We start from the raw sequence: 18859 nt of genomic DNA on the forward strand, positions 1-18859 counted from the left end.
TGTAGGTTAAAAATAATAGTAAATAAATCATGTTTTTATAGTGTTACATATACAGATTTATTTCGGGTTGATTCATCTTACATTTAAAAATCAAAGGAGTTTGAAATAGCAAAATTTATAAAACAAAGAAGCATAGACATCTATTTCCGCTAGTTTCATCTCATTGAGTGTAATACGAGACTGAACATAACGTTGTCAGCCAGTTAATAATATTGTATCATAATATCTCAGAAAATTTGAATTTCACATTACATCATTTTACAATAAAAGGCACATATTTTTTTCTTTTTATTCCAATGTTGGTTCATATATTCTGTATACTAAACTATATTAATGTATAACATTCTCTTCCGGTAAACAAAGTTTCAACGAAGGATTACATTGAAAAACTTATGGACCTTATAGAGCGACATCCCGAAGATGGACTAATACGGCTTCAGTACTAGTGTAAGTGTGTAAACTATATTTCAAAAAACTAACGAAATACAATGAAAATACAATCTAATTCATTAAAAACAAACGAGCCTTTTGTATTTCGTTTTTCGGTTTTTTGACATTCCGCCGTTTTTTCATTATTTTTTTCTGACACATGAAAATTTAGTTTTTAGTTTGAAAATTTAGTGCATAAAAACACAATTAAAATCAACTTTCTTGTGAAAAAAGTGAACCATTAGAGACCGAAATAATTTTCGCGGGTTATTTGCATTGCTTTTATTGTTAAAAGTGTTAAAGTAAAAATAAAATGTAAAACATAAACAAAAACATGTCAAACTCACTTATTTTTGGGGAATAGTGGTCTCGCTTTTTCATGATAGAAATTGTTGTTGTGTTTTGAAGTTCCGACAAAGTTTCGTCCGTTTTTTTAGCTTGGAATCCAAGCAAAAATAAAGTAGTGTGTTACGGTCTGCTGCTACGGTCTACGGCTACGACCCACTTGGGAGCGTGTTCACGGGAACACACCTAGCGATGTGGAAAAGGTTGCGATGAAAAATATCGGAAAAGAAGGGAACAGACAGACCGGCCATCACTAGAAGACGGGAGAAAAAGAAAAAAAAAAACCACCACGAGTTTCCGAGAAAGGAAAAAGTTCCTTTTCCTTTTTGCTGGCGGTCTGAAGCGGTAGAGAACACAACCCTCGTGACCAAAAAGTGGCCAAGTGAAAATTACAGGATACTTAAGTGCATCCACATATAGTTGGTGGAACTGACGAGCGCGTTCTCAAATACAGATAGTTCACCATCAAAATTTGGGCGGTTTATAGCAATCGTAAAACACTCCTCTACATATGTTCATCGTATTTTCGGAATTCCTCAAAGCCGTGCTTATATACATAGCCAAATTTTGAAAGGCTAAGGAGCTACATACGGGAAGTTTACATTTTAACATTTTAACCCGAAAATTGTCTCCGAAATGAGTGAATTCAATTAAAAACGAAGTAAGCTAGCCGGTGGCCACGTTGAAATTGTTTTAACCTACTCTCAGGACGTGCTAAATTCCCAAACATCGTGAATACTAATAAATAGTAATTGGAAGGCATCGGCGTTGCCTTCTCCGCATATGCGAGGAGCACGGGAATGTTGGAATATTCCCAACGATTGCCACGTAATATACACGGTTCCTCAACTTAGCAATAGTGGTGTTGGCTTAGCGGTGTCATTTCCATCCACACCAACTACAATAGCACCAACCATATCCAGTGACCCCGGCACCGTCATATGCCAAGACGCCAGACGTACCACTCCTAGAGTGACATATCGACAATAACAGCGTATGCAGTCTTTCGAACAGCAACATCAACAATTGATAGCGCCTCAAAATCCACATTCCTCACATCTGGACGTTCGCGGAGCCAACAGCATCGTCAGGCCTAAGGGCTGCCACCATTATTGCGTGCAATACCGCGCGCTACCAAATCAATTGCGCCAACAACGAGCGTAACCACCACCGATTTTAGTAACAACAATAGCAGGGCCGCCGCATATAGGCCTGCTACTACCACCCAGCTGTGACAACTTACCGGCAATGACCTCACAGTACCAACACCGACTACAACAACAACGTTTGAAACTGGGTGAGTCCGTTCCAACTCGGTGAAATTGTATTATGTATCTATAGGAAGTGATAAAATTCGTCACTTACAGATTATCGTTTCAAATTTTTGTAATTCATTCCAAGCACGCTTAATGAACCTAAAGACCCCTTTCTGTAACTCGATTCGAACGTACGGTATATGAATTCGGACACTTTGGTGCTCTTAACTCTGTTGACCCGTCGGATAAGTGCAATGTAAAACCCGTTCTGTAATCTTGCGAATAAGAACCATTGTTCTGTAAAGCTTGTGAAAGGTCAATACAGTCAAGAAATAGAAAACCAAAATTATGAAAGTTTGAGTTCTGCAAATAATTTTATTCCAGTCGAGTTACAGAATAGTGTCACTAGTATATATAGTACCTTACATATTTGAATGTGTCACTCGGAACCATAAATTTTTTTTATATACTTACCTGCGAAAGCCATGTAAATGGGTAATGCATTACACATTAGCGACATAGGCCTTTCTGCGAGAGTTATAACCTAGATGCAACAAGGGTTGGGGAGTAATGTCCTTTTGAACCTGGAACAATAAACTCGTTTCAGACGTTTTTTTTGTATTTTCAAATAACGTCGCGAATGAACCCTTGCACAAAAAAAGGAAGAAGAGGAAGAATTCCCCAAATTAAATGAAATACATAAAAATGAATTTAATGTAATTGCACTAGTAATTAAAAACCAAAAGATATTTAGTACATTCAAAATATTTTCTACACTATATACGAAACCATTAGGCTGTAAGACATATAAGGAGTTGAATCCGAATAATTGTATGCGATGTAAATGTAATTCGGAATAAACGTAAACTCTAGCATCACAAGTGAAAATTAGAAAATCTCGATAGAATCCTAAAAATTTAATGCATAAGTTATTAATTAGTATGAATTGTCAATAAATCTAAATTGTAAATGGGAATGCTGAGGTCTCCTTTCTTTTAGAGGGCACCTAAGGTATACAGGTAAGGGGCCACCGAAATTTTAGGTGCGTCGGTGGCCATGGTTATTTGAGGGTGGGATAAAGCACCGGGCGTCGCAACACCACCCGCGGCGCCCCCTATGTATATTCGGCCCTTTTCTTTTTATTTTTAAATTTTTCAGCTTTTTTGTTATTGTTTGGTTTTTCAGCGGTTTTTTTTTTTTGAATTTGATTTTCAGCGTTAGTAACCGGCCATGTCCGGTTCGGTAGTATTTTTTTTGCGTCAGTTTTTTTTTTGAGTTTGAATTTAAATTTTTGAATGTCAACGGTCTGTCCGTGACATCCGGTTCGGCCGGATGTTGTGTGATTTTGAATTTTTAAGCGTTTTGAGTCGGTCTCTGCGCTTCTGTCGGTTTTTTTTTGAATTTGACAGCTGCTGAGTTTGAAAGGCATGATAGGAACATTTCTCTGTTTATGGCGCAGGAACAGTAAGGTTGGCAAGGACCCGCCCCAGCCGACAATGACTAGCCACTGTGCACCAACACATCATGCCGACCGCCTTCCTTACTGATTCCATCGTAGATGCGTTTCCATAACAAGTGTTATATATGCTTTATTAAAAATAAATTAAAGCGATCGCTATACCTATAAAAAATAGCCGCGATTCAAAAATCGTCATCACTATTTTCACTGATAGTTCAAAATCGCTGTATCAGTAAAGCGCCAAATACACGACACGAACATTTCCGCGAACATTCCGCAATCTTGTTCGCAGCTTTGGCCATACACCATACGAACTTTTGGCCGAACATTAGTTCTCTTTCAGACAGCGATGAATACGGACAACAATTGTGCTGCAGCAATATTGCTCGCTGTAGCAATTAAGCGTAAAAAAAAGAGAGAAGATCGCAAAAAAAGAATTTGGTGCAAAGAATGGTTTAAAAAACAAGCAGTTCCTGGACAAAGTGAGCTTATTAAAGAACTGGAATTCACGTCACAAAATGATTTTAAAAATTACGTTCGTATGAGCAAGGCAACATTTGACCAACTTTTACAAAAAATTTTTTAATGTTTCGATTAAAGTCGCATAATCATTATTCTTTTTAATTCTATTACAATAATCTTTGCTTTTTACTTGCCACAATGATGGCAAAGATTTATACATTTCAATAAATTCACGCAGAAATTTGTTATTGTCTATTTTACTTTTCCGCGCACGTCTGTTCCGTTCAGAAATTACTACGATTATGAGCTATTTCGCCATACACGCACGAACATTTGCGCGAACTGGCAAACACCACCATACACGACAGAAAAGGTCGCAGAAACATGACATAACGGGAATGTTCGCGGAAATGTTCGTGTCGTGTATTTGGCGCTTAAACAAAAATGTTTCCACCATTTCAATCGAAAATACATCACTTCCGTTTCAGATAGCATACATCGTCTGTCTTTTTATACCTTTTATGAAAATGAAATGGTATATTAATTTCGTCACGAAACCCAAAATTGTGAGTCCTTAAAGGAAAATAGATAGACCCACCAATAAGTATACCGAAATAATCAGGATGATGAGTTGAGTTGATTTAGCCATGTCCGTCTGTCTGCCTGTCCGTCTGTCTGTTTGTATGCAAACTAGTCCCTCAATTTTTGAGATATCTTGATAAAATTTGGTGAGCGGGTGTATTTGGGTGTCCGATTAGACATTTGTCGGAACCGGCCGGATCGGACAACTATAGCATATATCCTCCATACAACCGATTTTTCAGAAAAAGAGGATTTTTGTCATATCTTACTCAATTTAAGAGATTGAAGCTTCAAACTTCACCATATAATTTCGTATATTGCACATATTGTTGCCTGAAAAAATTGATGAGATCGGTCGTGTATATAATATATATCCCCCACAACCGATTGTTCAGATAAGAAACTTTTCGTAATTACTGCCCTATTTTAAGAGCTAGAGGCTTCAAATTTCAACGAATGCTTACGCATATAGTATATATTGTTGTCTGAAAAAATCATAAAGATCGGTGGTATATATAGTATATATATGGTATATATATATTTTCGCAATTTTAGCCCCATTTTAACAGCTATAAGCTTCAAATTTCACCGAATGCTTACGTATATAGCATATATTGTTGTTTGAAAAAATCATAGCGATCGGTTGTATATATAGTACATATCTCATACAACCAATTTTTCAGATAAGAAACTTTTCGCAATTTCTACCCCATTCTAACAGCTATAAGCTTCAAATTTCACTGATTACTTACGTATATAGTATATATTGTTGTGTCAAAAAATCATAGAGATCGGTGATATATATAATATATATATGATGGTATATATAGTATACATATATAGTATATATATATTTTTTTTTTGCGTTTTCGGCCCCATTTTAACAGCTAGAAGCTTCAAATTTGACCAAATGCTTACGTGTATAGCATATATTGTTGTCTGAAAAAATCATAGACACCGGTGGTATATATAGTATATATCTCATACAACCGATTGTTCAGATAAGAAACTTCGCGCAATTTCTTCCCCATTTTACCAGCTAGAAGCTTCAAATTTCACCAAATGCTTACGTGTATAGCATATATTGTTGTCTGAAAAAATCATTGAGATCGGTGATATATATAGTATATATCTCATACAACCGATTGTTCAGATAAGAAACTTTGCGCAATTTCTGCCCCATTTTAACAGCTAGAAGCTTCAAATTTCACCAAATGCCTACGTATATAGCATATATTGTTGTCTGAAAAAATCATAGAGTTCGGTGGTATATATATTATATACCCCATTAAACTGTAATGTTTGCCCCTTTTTTACGGCTAGAAGCTTCGAAATTCATCGGATTCCATCAAATAGTTACGTTTACGTCATATATTGTTGAAATACGTGATTCGTAGTCATAGTTTTTACACGCAGACCACAAAAAACCTGAAACTTTGCATCTTCACACAAAGTACCTACCTGTTTTTATTTTATATTTATCTTAAAAATCGTTTGGGTATGTAGATCTGTTCACTATATATTTCTTATCCTATACATCCGATTATTCGGAGATTACGAACGGGATAAGATTATTGTTTAGCCACATTCATGAAAGGTATGAAGTCTTCGGCACAGCCGAAGACAGTCCCGTTCTTACTTGTTTTTATTTACTTCACCTGGTGATTCCACCATGATAGAAAGCACCCTGTAAATGGCACATGGCCGTCATAAGAAGCAAAATCAAAACAATCTAAAACCCTAATGGCAGCAGGACGTATTTACAACTGAATATATTTCGAAAAACAACCGATTAAAAACGATGAATTCATTTGAAATTAGAGAAATACCAGGCAAGGTATGTATAAAAACAGTCTACATCGTGTCAGTTCAATCCGGGTACATAATAACTTGTTTATGCATACTTTGCTTAGGGTCGTGCTATGATCTGCACCAAAAATATTGCCAATGGAGACACAATTTTTGAAGAGGAACCATTTGTGTCGTGTCAGTTTTCATGGAACGCTGCATATGGTTATACAGCTTGTGATCATTGTATGCGTCCGCTCGAAACAGTTACATTAAATGTGCGCCGCTTAGCAAATAACAATGCGTTGGTGGTGCCACTACTAGAACATGATCTAACAAAACCATGGATAGAGCAGTTTACACAATGTACACGCTGTAAAGTGCGGTACTGCTCGGAAGATTGTCGAATAGAAGCTTTGAATAAATATCATCGTATCGCATGCATGGGTGCTTTTCATGCAGACGATACACATCCAATAAATGTATTAAATGAGATATGGAAGTAAGTTTTGGAAGTAAATGTAAAGTTCTTTCTAATTTAATTATGATTTCAGAAAAATGCACTACCCACCAGAGACTGGAACAATAATGTTGCTTGTACGCTTAATGGCCATGTATAAGCAAAGTAATAATAAGAAAGAATTCCTCGAATCACTGCAATCATTCCAATCTACGATTGTGAATACAGAGCATCAAATATATCATAAAATGTTAGGAGAAAATTTTGAACAGCAAATGGAACAACTTTTTATGGCATTCTGTAGAGCAATGGCAGATGAAGAATTGGCTGCTGTAAGTTCTTTGTTCTAAACAAATGAGAAGCTTTATTGCTAACGTATGTTTATAGTTTACTACAGTTGATGCATTTAAAACTTTAATGGGTCTAATTGGCACAAATAGTCAGGGTATTGCAACTAGTCCACTGGCAGAATGGGTTAAAAAGGTTAGTGATCTGCCTCTACCGGATGGAGAAAAAGTAAAATTGGACGAATATATTGACGATATATATAATAAAGTTGGTGAATGTAAGTAGTTCTAGTGCAGTTTTCAAAACTTTTCGTAACAGGAATTTATTTGTTTTATACTTTACAGTTGCGGGTGAATTCCTCAATACCGAAGGAGCTGGTCTCTATTTGCTGCAAAGCAAAATTAATCATAGTTGTGTTCCTAATGCCCAATCTACCTTCCCATACTCTAACGATATTGTGGTGTTGAAAGCGGTAGCGCCTATAGAAGTGGGTGATGAAATCTGCATTTCCTATTTGGATGATTGTCAATTAGAACGCAGTCGGCATTCTAGGCAAAAGGTGAACCAATGCTAATTACTTTAAAAAATATGTATTGTATTTAACTTATATGTTTACATAGATCCTGAAAGAAAATTACATTTTCGTATGCCAATGTCCCAAATGTCAATCCCAAGCTACCGATCCTGATGAAACGAGTGAAGACGAAGATGATGACGAAATGGACATGGATGAGGACGCAGATATGTCGGATTAAGTAGCTTTGAGTCTCTTGTATTTTTTTATATACTTGCATATTTTCTTGTAATATAAACTTAAGCGTCAATGTTAACTATTCAACAAAGTAAAATAAATTGCTAGACTCACGGATGAAGTGTGTATAAAATATATTTACTAACTGTACATAAACGCGTTTTTTTTTTTTTTTACTTTCGACTAAGTAGGCACTAATCACTTGGGGACGTTGTTAGATGTATCAGATTGTTGCTACTTTCAGCTAGCTCTGCTATTGAAACACGTCCACGTTGTCGTATAAATTTTGCAACTTCAAGTAATTCCTCTTGTGATACATAAATAAATTTTCCACGATCATCTATCACACCCGTTAATGTACCATTTGCCTGTAAATCTTGTATGCGATCAATCACCTGTTGCGTTTTCAATTTAAACTCCATCGCTAGATCTTCTAATACAACCACTTTGTTGTCTTTAATGAATTGTATAAAGTCCTGTAATAACTGTTCTTTTTCTGCATCATCTGCTTCTCCAAAACCTTCTTCTTCAATACTGAAAGCTTCCTTCATTTTCAAGTACTCCTCATATTCTTTGCGTTCACGTTCCTCGCGAGCCAAACGCTCAGCCTCTGTCGCTTTTCGTACAGCTTCGATTTCACGTTCTTCTTGCTGTTTACGCTCGGCTTCTTCTTTAGCTTCTTTCGCTTTGCGCTCCTCTCGCTGTTTTAATTCCTGCTCTCGCAATAAACGCTTCTGTTCTTTTGCTTCCAATTTGGCGCGTTTTTTGGCACCAATTTTTTCCTCCACCACTGGGCCCGTGGGAATCTCATCCTCTATCCAAACCTCATCGTCATCGTCAGCCGCAGCACCACCATTATTTGCAGCGGCAGTATGTTCTGCTGCTGCCACCGCAGCTGCAGTTTGACGGAGTCGATTTCGTTGATTCCTAGCAATCTGTGCTCGCCTAGGTATACCCTCCTGTGCACGTAGTGGTACTCCGCGTTGTGGAGGTTTGTCATCTCCTAAAAAATGTGTTAGCATGAAGATGGCTTATGAAAAAAAGACAGATTTACCAGCCCTAACACTTACCAACTACAGCAGTGTTTCTTTTCTTCAAAACGATATATCCTAAAATTGCTAAAATAACTGTCGTTACTATACTGAGTATCAAATGTAACATACTGACTACGCTATTTTTAAACAAGTATAAGGTAACGTTACCAAAGTAGTTTATATGAGTAAAATTTTATTAATGCACCTGTGTTGGGCTTTGTTTTTGTATTTCTTTAAAAATAGTAAACGTCAACAATGTACAGAAGATCTGTATGAAGGAAATTAGTATGATTGCCATCCTTTTGAAAATTATTGGCACAGAGGGTACTATTATACTCTAGGGCGGAGTTATACCCCATTGCTTTTTTTTTTGTAATGGCCTAGCAATGAAAAGTTGTCTTTATAAGAGTTAACCAAAACCACCAAATATTATTTTCGTAGAATGGCGTTTTGAGGTGCCCAGCCCCAAAAAGTTGAGCAAAATAAGGTAATAGTCTAGTTGAGGGGTCGACTGCTAATACGCGTCCAAAAATATCGAGAGAGGTATCAAACGACGCGTCTTGACATCAGTATTAATAATCCGAAGGCGGGAAATAAAAATTTTAACTCGTTGAAAAGATATTAACAAAAAACGAAAAGAGACCTGCGGGTGTCTCCGAAACCGGGGATGTTATCCATAGTATTTTTGCGCAGAACACCTTTCTGCGTTGTGGGCCTTCGGTCGCGCTTATAAAAAATTACCCTGGGTGGGTCCAACACCGGTTTGGAGAGCAAAACTATATCCGCGCAAAACACTTTGTTCGCAATTTTTTTGGTGGGTACCCCAACATTACAACAACCACATGAAAATCGCCAACTTCAACTGCAAATATCTCCGGACAGAGATAAATATTTTCTTTTCCGCCTTCGGATTATTGTTCTGGAGATCAATACGCGTCTTTTGACACCTCTCTCGATATTTTTTGACGCGTATTAGCAGTCGACCCCTCATCTAGACTTATACCAATACGTGTTTTTTCCAGGCATGCTTAACCAACGAAACGATATCATTTCGTTACGATAATCAACGTTAATAAACGAAACGAACTCATTTCGTTTCGTTTATTAACGTTAAGATCGTCAAATTAACGAAATGATTTCGTTTCGTTTTCTGCCATATCAAAACGAAATCAAATCGTTTATGTTGATTATTAATTTCAAACTATGCTGGCAAAGCTGATTGATGGCGGAGTCATTAAAGGTGAAAGCATTAGCCAAGCTGATTGCAACTTTTCTCTTGAATTTTGACAGTACGAACATTTCTCAGAGTATTTTTGACATTACCACCAACGAATTACACAAACAAATTACATAGAGTTTGTGTGTGTATGTGCGCTCGTTGTTGCCACCTTACGGCTTCACCATGGCTGTAGCATTGCCAGCACAATTCAAACATAAAGTATCACGTTTTTGTTAACGTTTTTAACGTTAACGAAAGCTTTTCGTTTCGGTTAAAAACGAGATACAATTTATTTTGATAATTTCTTTATCGATAATATTTCGAAGTGTTTCAACGGAAACGGTGGAAATTTTTTGATAAACGATTAGCTTAACGTTAAGGTGCATCCCTGGTTTTTTCACACCTCGATAATTCTTTACGACAGCATGACACTGCTGCGTCCTAAAATATCGAGAGGTATCAAACGACGCGTCTTGACATCAGTATTAATAATCCGAAGGCGGAAAAAGAAATATTTTTACTCGTTCAAAACATATTAACGGAAAACCGAAAAAAGGCCCGCGGGTCCCTCCGAAACCGCACTTTAAGACTATGATAATTTCAAGTTTTGGTATAAGGTTTCGTTTTTTTTTTTTTCTTAAAAAAAAAAAAAAACAATGTAGCATCCGTTGAGCCCTGTATTCAGCTTGAAAGAAAATAACGAATAACAAAAGGAAACAAAATTAGCTGTCAAATTTTTCTGCAACTGGCATACGTGTCGAAACGATTCTAGAATTTTGCACTTTTTGGGAATATACAAATTAAATTATACTTATTAAAGAGGTTCAAAACATGAGTAAAATTATAATTACGGTTTTAGTATTACTTGGGGTGCTACAAACCACATTCGGACTGTATTTCCACATAGCCGAAACGGAACGCAAGTGCTTCATAGAGGAGGTGCCCGATGAGACAACAGTCATCGGTAAGTGACTTCTAATACTCCCCTATTTAGATTATATGATCTAATAATAATATTTTATATGCACGTGTTTTCTCCTACAGTAATCTACAAAGTAGAATTGTATGATCCTCGTTCTAATGGCTTCATGCCATCATCCCCCGGCATAGGAATGCATGTAGAGGTGCGAGACAGTGATGACAAAGTCATACTTTCACGTGTTTACAGTACCGAGGGACGCATTTCCTTCACCTCTCAAATTCCCGGTGAACACGTCATTTGCATGTATTCGAACAGCACAGCATGGTTTAGTGGTGCACAATTGCGTGTACATCTTGATATTCAAGTAGGAGAACATGCCATCGATTACGCAAATGTAGCGCAAAAAGAAAAACTATCAGAATTACAATTGCGTATACGTCAATTACTCGACCAAGTTGATCAGATTACCAAAGAACAAAATTATCAACGCTATCGGGAGGAACGTTTCCGTCATACAAGCGAAAGTACTAACTCGCGTGTTTTGTGGTGGTCGCTAGCACAAACATTTGTATTGCTTTGCATGGGATTCTGGCAGATGCGTCACTTGAAGAGCTTCTTTGAAGCAAAGAAGTTAGTGTAAAGACAAATAAGGAGCGGATTGAAGAAAATAGATGCAGATGCATAGACATACCTGCTATCTATGAAAAAATATATATATTGTATTCGATGTCAATATCATAAAACTTAAGTTACTTCATGCCTCTGCTGGCGTTAACAATTGCATCAATTTGATCGATTTTCCACCCGAAACTCATTAAAATTATACTAGCACAATTCGTTTGCCTCCTTTATATAATTAATAATTACTTTAAAATTGATGACTGCTTATGTTGTTTATATCGTGTATTACATCTGAGAATTAAGTGTCGGTATATTTGGTCTGTATAATTGTTTAATTTGTAGACTGATAAATAAATAAATAGCAAAATTGTTCTGTATAGCCATTAAATATTGAATGAAGTATTCATTCCCAATAAAAATTTCTGTTTAATTAAACATATTTATGTATTACTTAAATAAAGTAAAATAAACTAAAACTTTTACAGACCATGATGTAACATTATGCGTCTGATCAACAGACGGAACAACAAACGATGAAGTGTCGGTGCACACAGCATCAGTTGGAAGTGAATAAGTGCACTGCTTACATGGGAAACAAATTGATTATAATACTTTATCAGCAGACCGCCTGACTTGTAATCAAAATGCACATTCTTATGGACATATAAAGGCATTTTAATCAATTTTATTCTTTTAGTGCATCCTTAGTGATAACAGCAATGTTTTTATTATTTGAAATGTGTATATATGTATGTACTCAACAATGGTAAACATTTGTGAATGCCCCAATAAACATTTTTGTATAATCGCCGTTTGAGAACTAACCTTATTCTCAAAACGCAAACGTTTTTAAAAAATGCTTCACAAAAGACCGCTGATAGCGTACTCAAGCCAAATATTTTCTGAAGAAATTCAAATAAAAACGTCATTATCTATTTTGATTGTTTCTCAGCAGATATTTTTTTATCCTTTTGAGGAAATAAACGTTCAGTTTCAAATTAAAATATTTTCCGTGGCAGCTTACCTTTGGACTCGGTCAGCCATGAGACGCTTCTCCATTACCCTATGGTAGCTATGATTTAGGAGTTTAGAATATTTCTGGGACAAGCAAGATTGCTTTAAGAGGCAACTAAAACGTAAAATCTACAGACTTGAAGATGCCAGGTCGTCACGTCGTGTGGTCAAACTATGCAGCCCATAATATCGCGTGTACTAGCACTATGTCTGCAACCCGTCTTTTGTAAGAAGTGACTAAAGTCCAGATATTCGCTGCAGTCGGGCTAGGATCAGAAGATTCTATCGCAATGGCACCAGATACCAAGCTAACGGTCATGTATGCTACCCGTCGCCAAGTCAAAACACCCCGCCCAGAACTGCCGCGAGATGTCATCTTATGTCCCCAGAGCAACACCCACACATTGAGGCGACAATACTCCCCTTGAAGGAGAGAAATGAAATACTAAACGAATATTATCTGCTGAATACCCAGAAACCTACGCATTACATTGGGATTCAAGGGTTGATAAGCGCAATTCATAGCTTCCGCAACCCAATTGTCAACCTCACTTACGCGAGGCATATCCTGTTACAAATATGCATGCATCATACACATATTTAACAGGCGAGGCTCTGGCGACCGCAAGTTCCTCATGGAACTAAAGCGTGGCCGCGAGATGGCCTAGAAGGTGCAATTTGGTAGTTGTTGTTGTTGTTGTAGCTATTAGTTACTCCCAGAAGGCTTTGGGGAGTGTTATCGATGTGATGGTCCTTTGTCGGATACAGATCCGATACGCTCCGGTAACACAGCACCATTAAGGTGCTGGCCCGACCATCTCGGGAACGATTTATATGGCCACATTAAACCTTCAGGCCATCCCTCCCTCCCCACCACCAAGTTCCATGAGGAGCTTGGGGTCGCCAGAGCCTCGTCTGTTAGTGAAACGGGATTCGCCGCTCGAAGGTGAGGTTGACAATTGGGTTGGAGAAGCTATATATTGCGCTACACAACCCCTTGAATCCCAGTTGGTTATATTGAATCGTTCGCAAGATAATTGGGCTAGCATCTCAATAGTGCTTGGTACCGGAACGTACCGGATCTTTACCCGGCAAAGGACCATCAACATCGATAACACTCCCAACGCTTCCCAAGGCAGTCGGTTCTATGTACCGGAGCGACTCGGGATTTTTCCCGACCAAGGACTGTCATTTCAGTGTGACCCCATTTAATTTGTTTCGTCCCTCCCACAAATTGTCATCCTCCCAGCAGCTCCTTGCAGCAGGACTGCTACATATTCTCTTACTCCGGGAAGGTATCGAACCCAATCCGGGTCCGTCTCCTGACCCCGGTCCTGAGAAATGGTTTTGCTGCATTTGCCAGAAAAGAATCTTTTTAGGACGGCCATACTCTGTTCAGTGTGTCTCGTGCAAGGGATGGTTGCATCGGACAGGTTGTTCTGGGCGTCCAATAGTCTACGCCTAAGCCCCCCCCCCCCCCCCCCCCCCCCACTACCTTCCAGCAGCCTCGCTGCTCAGCAAGCCACAACAAGTACCCGCTGCTGCTCGCGCCCCACGGCGCCAACAACTCAAACAGCTGTAACCGCTCATAACTACTACCTTCGTAGTAGAGCTGGTAGCAATGCTGAGCATCAGCCCCTGCCCCCGTCTTCTTCCCCCCCCCCCCCCCCCCCCCCACCCCCCGCCCTACCTCCGTTTGCACCGTCTGCCAGCACAGAATATATAGGTTTGCGACATCCGCTCAATGCAGCTCCTGCCTTGGGTGGTGCCACTTTCCTAGATGTTCTGGTCTCCGCGACGGCAACCCCTCGACGGGTTTCATCGCGCCATGTTGCCAGGTCGCAAACCCAAATCATCCGGGTACCCCAATGCTTGCCCAAGGGCGCCCAGTCCCAAGGCCACACCAGCAATTGCGTCCTGGCCTTCCACAACCAAGGCGTAGTCACCCGTCACTTACCCCTAGAGTGGCGGCGTCACCCCTCATGCACTTCAGAATTCTGCAGTTAAACTGTAATGGACTAACTGGGAAGATTACGGAGATAGTCGATTTCATGAAGCGGCACAACATCCGCATTGCTGCGATTCAAGAGACTAAACTCACAGCAAGATCTGCATTGCAGACCTGCTCTGGGTATAATGTCCACAGGAAAGACCGCGAGAGCGGAAATGGAGGCGGTCTCGCGTTTATTATACACCACTCTGTGCAATATTATATATTTGATCCTGGCATCGACCGCAGGGCAATGTCTTAGAACGTCAAGGCCTATCTGTTCGGTCAGGCGATGCAAATCTAGAAATCATCAACATCTACATCCCTCCTGTCACCTGTTGCCCCAGTGGATACCGCCCTAATATCGAGGCCTTACTCACTGGCAACAATCGCATTATCTTAGGCGATTTCAATGCCCATCACGACCTATGGCATTCAAACTTGCGGGCGGACAGTAGGGGTGAGATGGTGGCGGATCAAATAGAAGAAACGACGTTCTGCACAATAAACAGAGACGCCCACACACGTATCGTAGGAAGCTGTCATAGCTCGCCAGATATCTCAATCGTGAGCGCAGAACTCGTAAACTGCGTCAACTGGCAGCCGATGGTAACATTGGCATCCGACCACCTGCCCATACTTATTTCGTTCGAGCGTACCGTCGACTTCATCGTCACCGAAAAACGCACTTTCATAAACTTCAAAAAGGAAAGTGGGAAGAATATAAATCTGCAACAGACAGCAGCTTTGCTGCCCTCCCTATCCCGACTGATGCCCGCCAAGGGGAGCGTGCCTTCCGTAAGGTCATTGAATCCGCCTCGGCACATTTCATTCCCGCCGGGAGAATTCCCGAAATCCGGCCCCACTTCCCGGCGGAGGCCGCGAGCTTAGCGAGGGAACGCGACCTTATAACACAGCTTGATCCAGGCGACCCCCAAATAAGAGATATAAACCAACGCATCAGATTGCTTGTGGACGAACACAAGCGGGCGAAATGGGAAGAGCACCTAAGAGGTTGTAACCTCTCTACCGGTGTAGGTAAACTTTGGTCCACCGTAAAGTCCCTATCGAATCCGACTAAGCACAAAGACAAAATTTCCATCGCCTTTGGCGATAAGGTGCTGTCGGATGCGAAAAAATACGCGAGCGCTTTCTGCCGACAATATATAATGCATCCTACGGTTGACAAAGATAGACGGAGAGCCAATAGACACGCACATAAACACAAATTCAGCGCGTCACCAGTCACCATCACCGCTAGAGAGGTTGAGGACGCCATTGGTCGCGCTAAACCATCCAAAGCAGTGGGCCCAGACGGCATAGCCATGCCGATGCTTAAAAACCTAGGGAAAGAGGGTTTCAAATATTTAGCGCATGTCTTCAACCTGTCTCTTTCCACCTTTGTCATACCCGAGAAATGGAAAATGGCCAAGGTGGTCCCGCTACTAAAGCCTGGGAAACCAGCTAACATAGGTGAGTCATATCGTCCGATATCTCTCCTATCGCCAGTGGCAAAGACGCTTGAAGCCATTTTGCTCCCTTATTTCCAAGCACATTGGCAGCTAGCCCCTCATCAGCATGGCTTCAGAAAACTCCATAGCACTACCTCCGCGCTAAATGTCATTAGCACCCAGATAAATTGCGGTTTGAATCAATACCCCCACCATAGAACAGTACTCGTAGCGCTAGACCTATCAAAAGCCTTTGATACGGTCAACCATGGCTCGTTACTGCAAAACCTGGAAGGGTCTACCCTTCCCCAATGTCTTAAAAGGTGGACCGCAAATTATCTGGGTGGTCGGCAGGCATCGGTGCAATTCAGAAACGAAACATCAAAACCAAGGAGAATTAAACAGGGGGTGCCACAGGGTGGTGTCCTATCCCCACTTTTGTTTAATTTCTACATATCTAAGCTACCTTCACCACCGGAAGGAGTCACAATCGTTTCCTACGCCGATGACTGCACAATAATGGACACAGGCCCAGGCCCAGAGATCGATGAGCTATGCAATAAAATAAACGGCTATCTCCCTGATCTCTCCAGTTTTTCGCCTCGCGAAACCTGGCATTGTCACCGACTAAATCTTCCGCGACCTTATTTACAACATGGACGCCCCAAATGTCGACCATATTGAACATCCACGTCGATGGCACTACGCTACCGACTGTCCTACACCCCAAAATCTTGGGTGTGACGTTTGATTAGGATCTACATTTTGGTGCGCACGCAACCGCAATTGTTCCGAGAATTCAGAGCCGTAATAAAATCCTCAAATCCCTTGCTGGCAGTACCTGGGGAAAAGATAAAGAAACGCTCATGACCACATACAAAGCAATTAGCCAGCCGATTACGTGCTACGCGTCACCCATATGGTCGCCAAGCCTAAACACCACCAACTGGAAGAAACTACAGGCCTGCCAAAATACTGCTCTCAGAATCGCCACGGGCTGTCTTCTTATGTCCCCAGAACACCATCTGCATAATGAGGCGAGAATACTCCCCATCAGGGAGAGAAATGAGATGCTGACCAAACAGTTCCTGTTGAATACCCAGAAACCTGGGCATCCCAACAGACATCTGATTGACGAACCAGCACCGCCTAGGGGCCTAAGGAGTCATCTCCGTAAGCATTTTGAGGAAATACGGCACCTGAGAACCCAGCCGTATGAAGCGAAAAAACACAAGCAGGTCCTTGGTGAACTCCATAGACAGGCGTCGGACCTTTATGTCGGGAATTGCCCGGTGAATCCAGTACTTGAAGAAAAATATCCAGAACTCGCGGAAGAGGAACGCATACTCCCCAGGGAAACGCGTGTCACTCTTGCTCAACTTCGTTCTGGATACTGTAACAGGTTAAACTCTTACCTATCCAGAATCAACCCCGACATACAAAATGTATGCCCCGCTTGCAATGTGTCCCCACATGACACCAACCATCTCTTAAATTGTAATGTGGAACCAACGCCTCTAACACCCCTTTCCTTATGGTCCACCCCTGTTGAAACGGCAAGTTTCCTTGGACTCCCGTTAGAGGATATTGATGACAATTTGTGATCGGTCGCGGCTATTAGGTGGGGCCAGCATTGCTACAACAACAACAACATAACACTCCCAAAGCCTTCACGGAGTGTAATTTTCGCTACAACAGCAACAATAACAATCCCAGTAGACATCTGGTTGAAGAGGGCCCGCTCCCAGGAACTTAACAAGTCATCTCCGGTACTTAAGAACTCAGCTGTACCAGGAAGAAGAGCATGGCAAGGCTCTCAGAAACGTCCATAAAAAGGCGTCGGACTACTATGCCAGTGATTGTCAGGTTGTTGTTGTTGTTGTAGCAGTGCTTCGCCTCATAAAATTGTCATCAATGTCCTCTAACGGAAGTCCAAGATAACAGGGGTGGACCATAGTTAGAGGGGAGTTAGAGGAGTTGGTTCCACATTAAAATTAAAAATATGGTTGGTGTCATGTGGGGACACATTGCAAGCAGGATATACATACATGCTTGTCTGTGGATATCACTGAGGACCTGCTTGTGCTTTTTTGCTTCATACAGCTGTGTTTCAGGTGTCATATTTCCTCATAATGCTTACCGAGATGACACCTTAAGCCCCTGGGCGGTGTAGGCTCATCAATGATATGTTTGTTGGGAGGCCCAGGTTTCTGGGTATTCAACAGAAACTGTTAGCATTTCGTTTCTCTCCCTAATGGGGAGTATTCTCGCCTCATTATGTAGATGGTGTTCTGGGGACATAAGAAGATAGCCCGTAGCCGTTCTGAGGTTAGTATTTTAGCAGGCCTGAATTTTCTTCCAGTGAGTAACCAGGGCCGCAGAGAGCCGAGCCGGGCCCTTGGGACAGTTCGCGTTCACGGGCCCCCCTAAAAATAAACTCAATCCAGTAAAAAAATAACATAACATACATTAATTTTTCAATTCACGTTTTCAGTTTTATTTCATATAAAATAAGATTTACTGGAGCACTTACATAAATGAAATGTTAGATTTCATTGTTTGATTGCTTACATTAGGTTAGGTTGAACTGGCCGGTCCATGAGGACCTCACAAAGACTGAATAAGTCCGTAGTGTTATCAGAAGTTTGTTTAACGACCAAACTGAAAAACCTTATCAAAAACCAGGACTTATGTTATAAAATAACTCCGTCCTCTTGGCAAATACTAGAAGCTTCCTAGGATTTAAACCACTTGCTGCTTCTAGATCTGACAGCTGTATCACTCCTAA

The 18859-nt window shown here is 40.4% G+C and overlaps 3 protein-coding genes across 3 annotated transcripts; 2 read left to right on the top strand and 1 right to left on the bottom strand.

Annotated features, from left to right (window-relative positions):
- The first annotated feature begins 6214 nt into the window (after positions 1-6214).
- On the top strand, positions 6215-7937 carry Smyd5 (SET and MYND domain containing, class 5). Its single transcript, XM_067786533.1, has 6 exons — positions 6215-6370; positions 6447-6823; positions 6876-7113; positions 7169-7346; positions 7414-7628; positions 7690-7937. Exons 1-6 carry the CDS (start codon positions 6335-6337, stop codon positions 7822-7824), a joined length of 1179 nt encoding a protein of 392 aa, XP_067642634.1. The 5' UTR covers positions 6215-6334; the 3' UTR covers positions 7825-7937.
- Positions 7644-9091, bottom strand: Ddrgk1 (DDRGK domain containing 1). Its single transcript, XM_067786662.1, has 2 exons — positions 8891-9091; positions 7644-8823 (listed from the first exon to the last, which is right to left on the bottom strand). Exons 1-2 carry the CDS (start codon positions 8979-8981, stop codon positions 8015-8017), a joined length of 900 nt encoding a protein of 299 aa, XP_067642763.1. The 5' UTR covers positions 8982-9091; the 3' UTR covers positions 7644-8014.
- Positions 9092-10782: 1691 nt separating this feature from the next.
- Positions 10783-12051, top strand: eca (eclair). The gene is made up of 2 exons (XM_067786774.1): positions 10783-11037; positions 11118-12051. Exons 1-2 carry the CDS (start codon positions 10905-10907, stop codon positions 11633-11635), a joined length of 651 nt encoding a protein of 216 aa, XP_067642875.1. The 5' UTR covers positions 10783-10904; the 3' UTR covers positions 11636-12051.
- Positions 12052-18859: the final 6808 nt, after the last annotated feature.

Source organism: Eurosta solidaginis, chromosome 1, assembly GCF_040869045.1.
Source record: "Eurosta solidaginis isolate ZX-2024a chromosome 1, ASM4086904v1, whole genome shotgun sequence".
Taxonomy (NCBI): domain Eukaryota; kingdom Metazoa; phylum Arthropoda; class Insecta; order Diptera; family Tephritidae; genus Eurosta; species Eurosta solidaginis.